We start from the raw sequence: 14,600 nt of genomic DNA, 5'->3' as shown, positions 1-14,600 counted from the left end.
TGTGTGTGTGTGTGTGTGTGTGTGTGTGTGTGTGTGTGTGTGTGTGTGTGTGTGTGTGTGTGTGTGTGTGTGTGTGTGTTAAATGGCTCATTTCCGTTTTAAAAATAGTCATAAGGTTTGAGCCATCTCTTCTTCCTCCTCCTCCTCCTCCTCCTCCTCCTCCTCCTCTCCTCGTCCTCCTCCCCTCTTTTCACTCATTCTTCCCCTCACTATCCACTTCCTCTTGCTCCTCCTTCTCTTCCTCCTTCTCCTTCCTCTTTTTCCTTTCTCTTCCTCTTTCTTTTTCTCCGTTTTCTTACCTATATCATCTTCGTCTTCCTCCTCCCCTCCTCCCTTTCTTTTCCTTCTTACCCTACATTTTCTCTTTGTGTTCCCCACCATTTCCCAATTTTCTTCTTTTTCCTTTTTTATTTTTCTCTTTCGCCTGTTCCTTATCATTTTCCTTCCCCTCCTCCTTCTCCTCCTCTTCCTTCTATTCCTCATCCTTCCACTCCTCCCCCTTTTCCCTCTAAACTTACGATTTTTTTTGTCTTTTTGTCTTTCCCCCTCTCCTTTTTCCTACCCTTTTCCTCCTCTTCTTCTTCCTCCTCCTCCTCCTCCTTCTCCCTCCTCCTCCCTTTTCCTTTTTACCTTGCGTATTCACACTATATTCGCTTCCATTTCCCTTTTATTTTTTTATTCCTATGTCTATTTCTATTTCAAAAGTATCTTTATTCTAAAATTTATTTCTGTTTGTTTTTCTCCTGCTTTTCCTTGTCTGTGTTTTTCCTCCTCCTCCTCTTCCTTCTCCCCTCCTCCTCACTCTTCCTTCTAAACTTACCTATTTACTTAACCTTACCCTTTCTCTCCTTTATCTCTTCCTGCAGGTGTTGGTGTTCTATCGGAACGTCGCTGCGCAAACCGTCAAGTACATGTGGTCGGGGTCTTCACTGCCTAACCCTTGGCCCAACACCACGTCGCCCTCAGCCATGTTTCACTTTCTCGAGCAGAACCTCCAGAAGCGAGCTGCCGACGCCTTCTTCGTCACCCAGTGAGATCCAAGTCTTCAAGTGTTACTTTGAGAGTGATTGAGCCCCGTCGAGGGTGGCAAAGATCCTCCTCGGATGGGAAGAAAATAAGAATTATTGTTTGTGTTTCTTTAGTGTGTTTCTAGGGTGCTAGGAGGGAGAGAAGAGCAGTCTCCGGTTGTTGGATCTATATTTGTATATTTATATATACATACATAAATACACACACACATATATACATATATACATATATATATATATATGTATATATATATGTATATATATATGTATATATATATATATATATATATATATATATATATATATATATATATATATATATACATGAGATAATTGAATAGACACCAAGAGAAATCGTTTCATTTGTTAAACAACCAGTTGATACAATTAAAGTGCTTCTAAATGGTCACAATGTGAATAACTAAAACCTGGTTGACATCCCCCTTTGCTTTTTTCAATGCAAGGGCCCTTCTAGGCATGCTAGTGATTAGTTCACGAATATCATCTTGAGAGATTTCTTGCCATGTTTCCCGTAGTAATCCTAAGAGTTCGGGCTTTTAAGATGGCTTTCTGTTCTTTTTGCGAAGTTATCGGTCTAAAATGCCCCAGTGGTGTTCAATAGGATTCATATCCGGGGACTGACATGGCCATGGAAGTTTCCTGATCCCATTTTGACTCAACCAATTTTGTGTTGCTTGAGCAGTGTGACAAGGAGCTCCATCTTCCATAAATAGGAAGACATTTTTACTCATTCTACCACTGGAGAATATTGGAAGGAGTTCTTCCTTTGATATAGAAACATATTTGCCTGAATTAATGTTTCCTTGACATTCCACAAGCTCTGATCGACCGTCACTCCAAATTGCACCCAACATCATTATTGAAATGCCCCCATGTTTCACTGTTGGCTGCACTCTTTTGAGGTCAAACTCTTAACCCACACTCTTTCACTGTCAGAATTAATGCGAATCGTGACTCATCAGAGAAAATGACAGCGCTCCAAAAGGCCACAGGTCTCTCCACCATCTCAACAGCCCAATCCTTTCTGAGCTTGATATTGGCTGGACGAAGGAGTGGTTTCCTTCTTGCATCTCTGCCATAGTAACCCAGCTTGTGGAGATACCTGACAGCTGTTCTGGGACTGACATCAGCTTGTGTTGCTATGTCAGAGGCCATGCAACGTGGATCCTCTTCGACATTTCTTTTGACAAGACGTAAGGTTCTTTCTAAGGGCCCGGGACGACATGAATGAGGTTTTGTGCCCTTCTTGCCCTCTCTAGTGAATTTTACGATCACTCTATTAACAGTAGAAAGAGGTATTGACAGATTTTCAGATATTTTGCGTTGACTAAGTCCACCTTCATGTTGACCCACAATACGACCTCGCTGAAATTCAGATAGGTCTACTGCTCCTTTGGTTCATGGCATGCTTGATTAATCTTGTATGTAATCTGAAACATAAATCTAGGTAAATATAACATATTAGGTAAATTTGAATAATATTAAGCATTATATAAGAGCAGAAATTAATTTTTCTTGGTGTCTATTCAATTCTGTCATGTCCGTGTATATATTTATATATACAAATATATGTGTGTGTGCATATACACCGTATATATGTACATATATATATATATATATATATATATATATATATATATTTATATATATATATATAAATGCCTTTACTTTTTTGTTTGAGATGAAATGTCTGAGAAGTATAATAGGGGTTAATAGGTTGGATCGAGTGAGAAATGAGGAGGTGAGGAGGAGAACAGGGATGGAAAGGGAGTCGGGAGATAGGGTTGATGAAAGAGTATTGGGATGGTTTGGACACATGGAAAGAATGAGTGAAGAAAGATTGGTAAAAGAGGTGTGGAAGGCAGAGGTGGAGAGAGTGAACATGAGGGGGCCTTCCTAGGATGAGATGGATGGATGGGATAAAAAGGGCATTACGAAAGAGAGGAATGTCTGTAGAGGAAGGACGGGAGAGGACAGAAGATAGGGGTGAATGGAGAAGGGTTGTGTATGGATGATGCTGTGAGGCATGAGGGGGTGGGGAATGGGGTGTGAGGGAGTATGTATGAGAAATAAATTGACGCAGCCCGAAGGGATTTCTCCCCGTCTTCTCCTTTTCTGCATGGGGGGACGGTGTTGGGAGGTCGCCGAATTAATGGAGCGGCCTTGCTGTGGATGTGCTGTGTCCTGCTACACTGCTTTTGACTCAGGGTAGCGGAGAGGATGCAGAGATGACCCGTCATCCAGGAGGTGCCAAGATGTGAGGGAGGGAAGAGGGTGGAGGGTAGTGGAGCATGTAGGAGATGGAATGGGTGGGAGTGGTTTCTATGCCTTTTTCTTTTTGGCTACCTCCCGTGTAAGGGGGAAAAAGCCTTTGGTATATGTATGTATATATATATATATATATATATATATATATATATACATATATATATACATATATACATATATATATGTTGAGACATTCTGACAGGTTGATGTAAGCGGAATAGGAAACACAGGAGTCTTGGTCTTGAGTTTATTCCTGACTAGTTTCGCAGGTATGCTTTTTCAAAGGAATATTCCTTTGAAAAAGCATACCTGCGAAACTAGTCAGGAATAAACTCAAGACCAAGACTCCTGTGTTTCCTATTCCGCTTACATCATACATATATATATATACATATATATATATATATGTATATATACATATATTTATATATACATATATATATATATATATATATATATGAGTGGCAGGGTGGTGAGACAAACACCGAGAATTATTGAAGTTTTATTAACTGACGTTTCGCTCTTAACAGAGCTTCTTCAGAGTGTACAAACATGATCGGGAAATCAAGTTATATATCTTACATCATTCCACGTTCCTTCCTTAATGATGTAAGATATATAACTTGATTTCCCGATCATGTTTGCACACTCTGAAGAAGCTCTGTTAAGAGCGAAACGTCAGTTAATAAAACTTCAATGGTTCTCGGTGTTTGTCTCACCACCCTGCCACTCATTTTGTCGTCCATTCCTCAACATATATATATATATATATATATATATATATATATATATATATATATATATATATATATATATATACATATATATATCAGGATAAGTAAGGGTTGCATGGAACAGATTTTTGTGGTAAGGCAGATATGTAAGAAAGATTTAGGAAAAGGTATGGATGCTTTTGGTCTTTGTGGATTTGGAAAAGGGTTATGACAGGGTAGACAGGAGGGTACTGTGGGAGGTACTGCAGATATATGGGATTGAATGAAAGCTGTTAAGAGCAGTCAAGAGTTTTCACGGGAGTAGTAGAGCCTTTGTTCGAATCAGAAATGGAGAGAGAGTGAGTGGTTTGAGGTAAAGGAGGGACTTCATCAGGGATGTGTTATATCACCTTGGCTGTTCAATTTATACATGGATGGGGTGGTGAGAGAGATAAACATATGAATCTGTTTTCCCTAAAAAAAAAAAAAAACGTAGACTCAGAGGTGACTTGATACAGGTCTTTAAGATTTTAAAGGGAATTGACAACATCAAAAGTGACAAAATTTTCACACTGAATGAGAATCAGACGAAAAACAATGGTCTCAAACTGTCCGGAAATAGATTTAATTTGAAAGTGGGTAGAAACAACTTCGCCAACCGTGTAGTTAATGAATGGAATAAACTCCCTGTAGAGGCAGTGCAATGTAGCTCAGTTCGAAGCTTTAAGAATCATTTAGATAAACATCTAATCAAGATGCTGTAATGATTGTCATTTATTTTATATTATTTCTTTATTAGTTTTGTTATCATTTGTCTATTTGTTTATTATTATTTGCTTGATTCTCATTTATTATTAGTTATATGTCAATTTACTATTATTTACTATTTACATGCTTGTTTATTATCTAACTATACTTATGCATTTTTATGTATTTTATCTATTACTTATAGTTTTTATTTATTCATTTATTTATTCATAATTATTATTATATATATATATATATATATATATATATGTATGTATGTATGTATGTATGTATATATATATATATACATGTATATATACATATATATATACATATATATATATATGTATATATATGTATCTATGTATATATATGTATATATATATATGTATATATATACATATATATATATATACATATATATATACATACATACGTCTTAGGCTAAGCTATTCTTAACCTTACTATAGCCTCTCCTCCTAAATGCTTGCATGCTACCTTCCCGTGGTCCCCCTGTTTATTACAGAATGCATGTAAGTGACCGAGTGTCAGACGGTATAATCAGACCCCCTGCTGCCTTGTAGGGTATGCCACTTTAGGTAAAGGCTAGGAGAAGGAAACTCCGAAATAAAACCATGCCAGTTGGTCTGGCTGCAAGGCGAGATCAGGTGGACTGGATCATCGGCAGACCGATGCAACTCCACACCACAGTCCTGCACGTCACACCTGTGTGCCACAGGAGGAAGGTGTGGAGCCAGAGTGTGTGGGCATCACTCTGGCAAAATGTTGTCCACCCTAAACAAAGTCACGTCAACGGCCTTTTCAGTCTAATTACTGTCTCTCTAACACCCTCCTTATTTCCTTTCTCTTCCTTTCCTTTTAACCCTACCTAGAAAGTCCAGTGGCGATGGGACAAGGGTGGTGGGAGTAGGCGTGGTGTAGCTGGAAGCTCTTAGCCCGGACCTGCACACTGGCGGCAGGCGTGTGATGGCCGCTTCTCCTGTGACTGTAACCACACAGGGACTCGGTCCTGCACCTGTGACTGAGCAGGCCTATTCAGGAGTACCGCTGCTCACCCCAACTGGGGAAGGCCCTATAAAAGGTGGGCTAAACATCGGTGGTCACACCATCCCAGTCATTGGGCAGCTGCACCCAATGACGCACCGTATATGCAGCCGTGAAAGAAGGAATAATTATAGTAAATCGTACCTCAAAGTAGGTGCATGGAATGTGCGCACCCTTATGGATACCAGAGACACAGACCGCCCTGAAAGACGAACAGCCTTAGTCTCAAGAGAACTCGCCAGATTCAACGTTGATGTGGCTGCTCTCAGCGAGACTAGAATACCTGGCGAAGGGCAAATCACAGAAGTTGGGTCAGGGTATACTTTCTTTTGGAAAGGGAAAAACCCGGAAGACCACCACTCCCAGGGTGTTGGCTTTGCAGTTAAGACCCAATTAGTAAAAGCCCATAACCTGACACCACATGCGATTAATGAAAGAATTACCTCACTAAGACTACCACTCCCGAAAAACCAGTTCATCACGCTAGTATCAGTGTACGCCCCAACACTAGATGCGGAAGAGCATGTCAAAGGTGCCTTCTACCAACAACTTGACGCTGTCATATCCCAAATTCCAGCTCGGGACCGTCTCCTTCTCTTAGGGGATTTTAACGCCAGAGTGGGGCGAGAACATGAACTCTGGCATAACATAATCGGTAGGCAAGGCGTGGGTAACTGCAATGATAATGGCCTCCTCCTCCTTGGCCTCTGTGCTGAGCAGGAACTGTTCATCACAAACACGCAGTTCAGACTCCCGAATCGATCTAAGACCACCTGGAAACATCCTAGATCAAAACACTGGCATATCTTAGATTATGCCATTGTCAGACAACAACACAAAAATGAGGTTTTGATCACGAGAAGCATGCCTGGAGCCGATGACTGTTGGACAGACCACCGGCTGCTTATCACAAAATTAAAACTAACCATCAGAAGAAAGCCACGTAATATCCAACAAAATGAAGCCAGAGGAAGATATGACACTGATAAATTAAAAGACCCTGATACATCCCGAGCTTTCCAAGCAGCAATCCAGCAGAACCTATCAGCCAGAGAACCTTCAATAGACGCTGAATGGAATAACATACGAGATGCCATCAATGAAGCTGCAAGAACCGTAATAGGCTACCAGAGCAAACAGCATCAGGATTGGTTCGACGACAACGACGAAAATATTAAGTCCCTCATTAACGCCAAACGGAGAGCCCGAATAGCCCTCGACCAAGACCCTAATTCCCAACCAAAGAAGGCTAAATATGCACAAGCAAAATCACAGTGTCAAGCTAGGCTTCGAGAAATACAAAATGAATGGTGGCAGCAAATGGCGCAAGACCTACAAGGTTATGCTGACAGCAGGGACCTTAAAAGCTTCTTTGCAGGCACAAAGAAAATTTTCGGACCAAAGCACACTGCTGCAGGGACACTTTTGGCAGCTGACAATACCATCCTAACGGAAGACCATGAGATCCAGAACCGTTGGATAGAACATTTCAACACTCTCTTGAACAGGAACTCAGCAGCCCAACAAGACTTCCTCCGAAATGTCCCACAACATCCACCCCAACTATGGATGTCCCTACCACCAACATTACAAGAATTAGATGTAGCACTAAAGCAAATGCGTCAAGGGAAGGCCGCGGGACCGGACAACATTCCCACTGAACTTCTGACACATGGAGGTTTAGTCCTGAAGATGCGTCTGCACTCCCTCATACTAAAAGCATGGGAAGAAAAGCAGGCCCCCAGTGATTGGAAAGACGCACTCCTTATCACCATCTTCAAAAAAGGAGACAGAAGAGAATGTGGGAATTATAGAGGGATATCCTTGCTATCAATTGCAGGGAAGGTTTTGGCAAGGATCCTACTAAATAGATTACAAAACGTAGCAGAAGTTATCCTGCCAGAATCCCAGTGTGGTTTCCGCCCATCTAGAGGAACCATAGATATGATTTTCTGTGCTCGCCAACTACAGGAAAAATCAAAAGAACAGCAAAAACCCATTTTTCTAATCTTCTATGACCTCGAAAAAGCATTCGACAGCGTACCAAGAACAGCTATGTGGTCTGTCCTCAATCGCTTCGGAATCCCTGAACCTTTTGTTGACATGATCAAAGCCCTACATGATGGGATGACAGCTAAAGTAATCCACCAGAGCAACCTGTCAGCTCCCTTCCCAATCACATGTGGACTAAAACAAGGATGTGTACTGGCACCGACCCTTTTCTCTTTATATTTAGCTGCCATGCTATATGAAGTACCCCACAACAACCCAGGGGTTGAAATAAAATACAGATTAGATGGAGGAATTTTCAAACTGGCCAGACTCAAATCACGGCGCAACACTAACACCATCAATGTGACGGAACTACAGTATGCGGATGACAACGCTGCTGTAGCCCACACCCATGCAGAACTCCAACAATCAGTGGATAATTTCCATGCTGCCTACACATGTTTTGGCCTGACAGTTAACAAGGCCAAAACTAAGATATTGGCCCAACCAAGACCAGGGGAAAATCCACCAGCAACTAACATCACCATGGATGGAACCACCATTGAATGCGTCGAACATTTCCCATACCTGGGAAGCATCCTTTCCACCCAGAGCACATCCTCCAAAGAGATTGAAAACAGGTTACAAGCTGGCCACACTGCATATGGGAGACTATCCACCAGGGTGTTCAAGAACAAAGGCCTAACCACCCATACAAAAGTGATGGTATATAACGCCGTCATAGTATCTACCCTGTTATATGCATGCGAGACTTGGACCCTTTATAGTAGGGACCTCAAAAAACTAGAACAATTCCACCAGAAAAAACTGAGAGCAATAATGAAAATCAAATGGAACGACTATGTGTCCAATACAGCAGTCCTTGAAAGAGCCAAAGTCACTAGCATCGAGGCCATGATCATGAAACACCGCTTAAGATGGTCTGGCCATGTGGTGCGTATGGAGGACACAAGACTACCAAAGAAAATTCTCTTCAGTGAGTTAAATACAGGTGATCGCCTTCGAGGCCGCCCTATGCTCCGATTTAAAGACCAACTCAAGAAATCCCTCAAGGAAGCTAACATAGACCCAAACACCTTCGAAGCTTCAGCGTATGATAGGAATGGGTGGAGAAACAAAATTAAAGTGGGCACGGAACTCTTCGAAGAGAATAGAAGAGCCAACCTGGTAGTTAAACGACAGCAACGGGTAGAAAGAACAAAACAACCACAACCACCTCCCACGATTCAGTGCGATCAATGCCCTCGGTTGTTCAGGGCACGAATTGGCCTTACGAGCCATAAGAAGGCTCACCACCCTAATAATACTTAACCTCTTATAACCCCCCTCCTCTATTCAACCCTCTATTGGGACTGGAAACTATGATACTCGGATACGAGTACATGCCGACGACGATATATATATAATTCATAGTTCACTAAAGTATTTGTATTGCTATAGCCCATGATCTGAAGAATGTTGCCTTTTTTAATAAATGAAAAAAGAAGTTAGTAACCACACTGTCATGATTTGTAAAATTTCTTTCTGCAAGATACCTTCACCACTTTTTCCAATTACTAAGCACTAAATCAAATCGCGGTATTTACGTGATAAGGCAATCCCGAGGGACCAGTTTCAGATGAAAAATAATGATAAGAATTGTTTTAAGTTTAGGAACCTGAATGATTTCTCTTTTGGCAGATGCGTCCTAACACCCACACCAGGCTACCTTTTACGTCACGCTGGAGGAGGCCTGGAGGAGAAGATGGCTAGGCCTTGCAACGACGCTGTGGAGGAGTGGCTGCAGGAGGGTGTTCGTCCAGGACCCAAGAGTCCGAATGTCGTCATGCTCGACTTCGTTCACCTCCATGACTGGGCTCTTCCGAAGGCTATAGTCAACATGAACCTACGTTCTGTCTTCGAGTCGCCCTTCGATGTCGTCTGAAGGCTTTAGAGTGAGTGGGTTGCGCTCAACGCTCAAAGGTCCCACATTATATAATATTCAAATTCTCAGCACGGAGGAATTATCTTTATATAAAATTATAATAGAATTTATCTGAAAAGCAGTTTTGATCGAGTTACAGTGAACATCTACCAGAAACAATTCGACCTCACATAACCTAACTTAACCTAATCTAACCTATTCAAATCTCCAACCCTGCTGGAAAAAAAATATTCGTGGGAAGTTTTGGAACAAGGAAATTGTTTTTTAATTGCAGTAACATCATTGTGTTCAATGAATGAATAACAAGAAATCATTACATTCTGTAAAGAAAACATGAATGAAATGACGTCACCAGGAAGCCCTCAATGTGAAAATCTAAATATACAAACCAATCCGTTGACATACTTCCTTGTTACGTTATGTATTTTAATTTTCCGAAATAATCTGACCTGTTATTGTTTTTACTTTGGTTGTGGCATAACTTCCCAATGATTACATCAAGTGCTAACGCAACGTAGGATCGCGACGTGGTTGTAGAAGCGACCGATAATATCTCAAATTCTAGGACAAGAACATATATAAAGAAACGTCTCTTAACCTGTACAAAAATGCTTACTTTATGTAAATATCATATAACTGCTGTGTATAATCGTTTTCTAGTGCAGTGGCGCAGACAAGCAGAACAATGTTGACAGAAAATGCAACATGAAAAAAAGAGAGATTTTTTTTTGTGTGTGAGTCATCGTTTCATAGATTCTGTCGACTAAAGAATATATATCGTGATGCCATTGATATGTTCATACTTCTGATGCCAAGAGTGGCCTTGATAACACACTCGCCGACGTGACAGGTAACAAGTCACTGAAATTTGTACATTTTAGCTATACATTGTCGTTTGTCTAGCCTGACTCTTTTGTTTTGTAAATGTACATATGAACTATATGAAGATTGTCCTTTCTAAAACTATTGACTTTTTTGTAAATCTAAATTCTCGCTCAACCTACAGCTTCTCATAATCTGTGTCTATCTTTATGTTGTTGTGTGCATTTTCATCAAAATATTATTCCATCTCACCTAAAATTCATTGTTGTTGTTGTTGGGTAGACCCCTATGACAATATATATTATACTGGATGGACGGAGGGAATTGTGAGTGTAATGCCGTAGACATTTTCATTGGGAGAAGGTATTGAAATATTGTTGAATGATGTGGATGAGAGAACGGAACTTTGTGGAAGTCTGCAAGTAATATTTTTGGTACATGACATCGCTGATGCATATTCTAAATGTGTCTGCATAATAGGTAGTTTTTCAGCCACCACTTCATGTTATTGTTTAGTGATATGTTGTATATTTAGTCAAGGAGTTGTTGTTATTGAAACATGTCAAATATTTTGTTTATGTCTGTTGTGGCGATTTTTTTTTTTTTCGCTGAATTCATTTAGTGTGTTTTGTTTGAGGTCAGTGAACATTATTCTTGTTTTGTGAAGCGGTGGGTATCGAAGATCGTGTTCCGTGTGAAAGATTAGGATACGAGTGTTGGTGATATCAAAGGTTTCTCTCGATGTTCTGCTTAGAAGTATAATCGGTCTTTATGATGATAAACCCACTTATGTTTTAAATGGTTTTAGTCGTCTGACAGTTAGTCCTTGTTACCAGAGTGAGAAAATTATGTAGTATGTATAACTTTGTCAAGAGACAACAGATGACATTCCATACAGACATAATTTCATAAAAATAACGATGATTGCAATGTTTAGCAAGAACGAGTCTCAGCCCCATCCATATAAAGAAAGTGACTTAATGCCCATCTCCGAGTCAAGAATAACTGTAAATATGTGATGTGCAACAATAAGTACAAACTTAAGCGCAATAATATATCACAATTCCAATTCTGCACATGTTCATAGTTCAACACTTATTCAAACAAATAGTCATGATGAAGGATGTGATTTTCTATTCTTTATCCACGAGAAATAGATTTTGAAATAGTTTGTTATTTTTGCCAAAGTTGATCATGATTTACTTAAGACGGGTATGCAAATACAGGTGCATATAAACGCACACACAGTATTACACACGCATATACACATTCACACACAAATACACACACACACACACACACACACACACACACACACACACACACACACACACACACACACACACACACACACACACACACACACACACACACACACACACACACACACACACACACTGATAGTTTTCTATAATACAGTGCCAATATTTAGATAATTTTCTGTTTTTAGAATGCATGAAAGAGAATTGCCTACGTCTCATTATGAATCTAAGTTTACTCAATTCTTTATCAGCCCTAGTTTTAACCTACCAATGAGAAAACAGCATTTAACAGCACAAGGTAGACAATGTTTTTAACATCCCCCTTGTATATGACAGTTTCATCATTTGCAGGAGATTCTATCTCTTCTTATTTTTATGTACAGTCATGAGCAAAAATTTTAACCCACACTAGTTTTCACAGCGTCAATATGATTTTTTTTTACGAATACGTGATATATTTTCCTATATATTATTTAGCTTACAGTTGGGTGATTTTCTAGACAAAATTTTTGAATTTCTTATCAGGAAAAACCCTGGATGAATAAAAACTTTTGCACGTGAATGTACTTACTAGTGATGTCTGACAAGCACCTATCATGGCTAAGGTTTGTATGTATTTTAAAAACTTACATTAGTCTTAGGATTCCCTAATTCACTTTCAAGATCCCTTGGTTTTGCAGTGTTATATTTAATTATTTATTGGTGTAAATATGAGTGAGCGTGCCAGGAACATTTCCACTTTCACCAGTTTCGTAAGTGAATTTAACATTTAACTACTCATTATCACGTAAGATTTCCTTAAAAAACTCCTGTGGGGTCACACAAAACAGATAAATAGATAAATAAATAAATAAATAAGAAGATAATGAATAGATAAATGAATAAATAATAAGAAAATAAGCAAACAAATAAATGAATAGATAAATAAGGAAATAAATCAATAAAACACAAGTTCCAGAATATTCCTTTTGTGTACATCCTGCATAGCGTGACGGTAGCGTCCATGCTTGGTCGTGTAAGTCGCACAAACCTGGCGTCAAGTCCCGATGGCAGAACTGGCTTCATACACACACACACACACACACACACACACACACACACACACACACACACACACACACACACACACACACACACACACACACACACACACACACACACACACACACACACATATATATATATATATGTGTGTGTGTGTGTGTGTGTGTGTGTGTGTGTGTGTGTGTGTGTGTGTGTGTGTGTGTGTGTGTGTGTGTGTGTGTGTGTGTGTGTGTGTGTGTGTGTGTGTGTGTGTGTGTGTGTGTGTGTGTGTGTGTGTGCGTGCGTATATGAGACTTATTAACCCACTGTCTGAGAATAAGAGAAACAGATGATCTGTATATTTCGACCACTAACTTTAGTCCTCTTCAGCAGGTAGATACATAGAGTTAAGTACACGAATAAATATTGCTAATAGGTGTACATTTAGGGGACAAGGAAAGAGGGGGGGACTCAGGTTATATGTTCTTGATAAAGCCGGGGCGAAGATTGACAGATTTCGAGGTCAAGTTCGTCCGCTTTTGGGATTAATTTATTTGCAGCCATCTAAGTTATGTAATCAGGGCACTACTGATCTTTTGAGGTATTGAAATTTAGATGATGTTTTATCAAGGATGATTGGATCATTTTTCTTCGAAAACTACAGTGGGATTTGTAGATGATGGTGGCATTATCCCAGTCCATGCGATAATCCTCCTTGCTGGTGTGTAGGAACGCTGCGAAATTCTCTTGTCCATATTTGATGGAGTTTCTTGATTCTTGTTATCAAATCTCGTTCGTATTTGGACCCAGTACACTTCATCACAGTCTTTGCAAGGTAGTTTATATACCCCAGGACAGTTGTCCGTTTTGCGATGTACATTCACTATTTTCCTATAAATACTGTTAGGGTAATTGAATATCATTTTGATTTGATTGTTAGGTAGTAATTTAGAAAAGGTGTTAATAGACTCATTGTATGGTAACGTGATGTTCTTATTATTCCAGTTGAACTTAATTTTTATAAGACACCCAACCCCGAAATTAAGTTACCATATAATGAGTCTATCAACACCTTTTCTAAATTACTACCTAACAACCAAATCAAAATGATATTCAATTACCCTATCAGTGTTTATAGGAAAACAGTGAATGTACATCGCAGAACGAATGTGAACTACCTAGTAAAGACTGTGATGAAATGTACTGGGGCCAAACAGGAACGATATGTGTTACTTGTCTTAGGCCCACACAGTACAATTATGCTGGAATGGTTCCTCACTTTTTTTATTGGAATTCTGGTTCAGAATAGCTGTCCTGGAACCGACACATAAACAGAAAGTAACAGACAGATGAGGAACTCGCCCTCCCATTTTGTCCCTGGTAGGGCAAAGCCCTGTCAGTTGCTGAAAGCAGCTGGATATTTAGGCCGACGTTGGGTTGCCTCCTCGCCTGGCCAGGGCTGTTGGTAACCAACGCGGCAAGCCCGGGAGTCGAACTCACGCCCACTTGCTTATGAGTTCAAGCTGGTATCCACTGGACTACCGAGGCGAACAGATGAGGAACGGAAAGAAAATGTATTAAGTGAATAAAAGGAAATGAGAACTAGAATATTTTGTAGAAACTGAGTATAATGTTTATGTAGCCAAAGGTAAGTAAATGATATGACTAACAAATATTGACAAAATTTTGAACATACTCGTATATTGCTTGTCAT

General features: G+C 39.8%; 1 protein-coding gene across 1 annotated transcript in view; it reads left to right on the top strand.

The window, feature by feature from the left end:
- LOC143035756 (PI-PLC X domain-containing protein 3) overlaps nt 1–12,763 on the top strand; it is a 32,780-nt gene extending 20,017 nt beyond the window's left edge. Inside the window, exons 5-6 of the mRNA XM_076202684.1 lie at nt 867–1,030; nt 9,536–12,763. Of these exons, the coding sequence (XP_076058799.1) occupies nt 867–1,030; nt 9,536–9,779 (408 nt within the window). The 3' untranslated portion in view covers nt 9,780–12,763. The remainder of the gene's footprint in view (nt 1–866; nt 1,031–9,535) is intronic.
- Nucleotides 12,764–14,600: the final 1,837 nt, after the last annotated feature.

Source organism: Oratosquilla oratoria, chromosome 2 (assembly GCF_046742065.1).
Source record: "Oratosquilla oratoria isolate Oo_2021 chromosome 2, ASM4674206v1, whole genome shotgun sequence".
Classification (NCBI taxonomy): domain Eukaryota; kingdom Metazoa; phylum Arthropoda; class Malacostraca; order Stomatopoda; family Squillidae; genus Oratosquilla; species Oratosquilla oratoria.
Note: the sequence above shows the minus strand (reverse complement) of the source record. Positions and strands in the feature narration are given on the sequence as shown.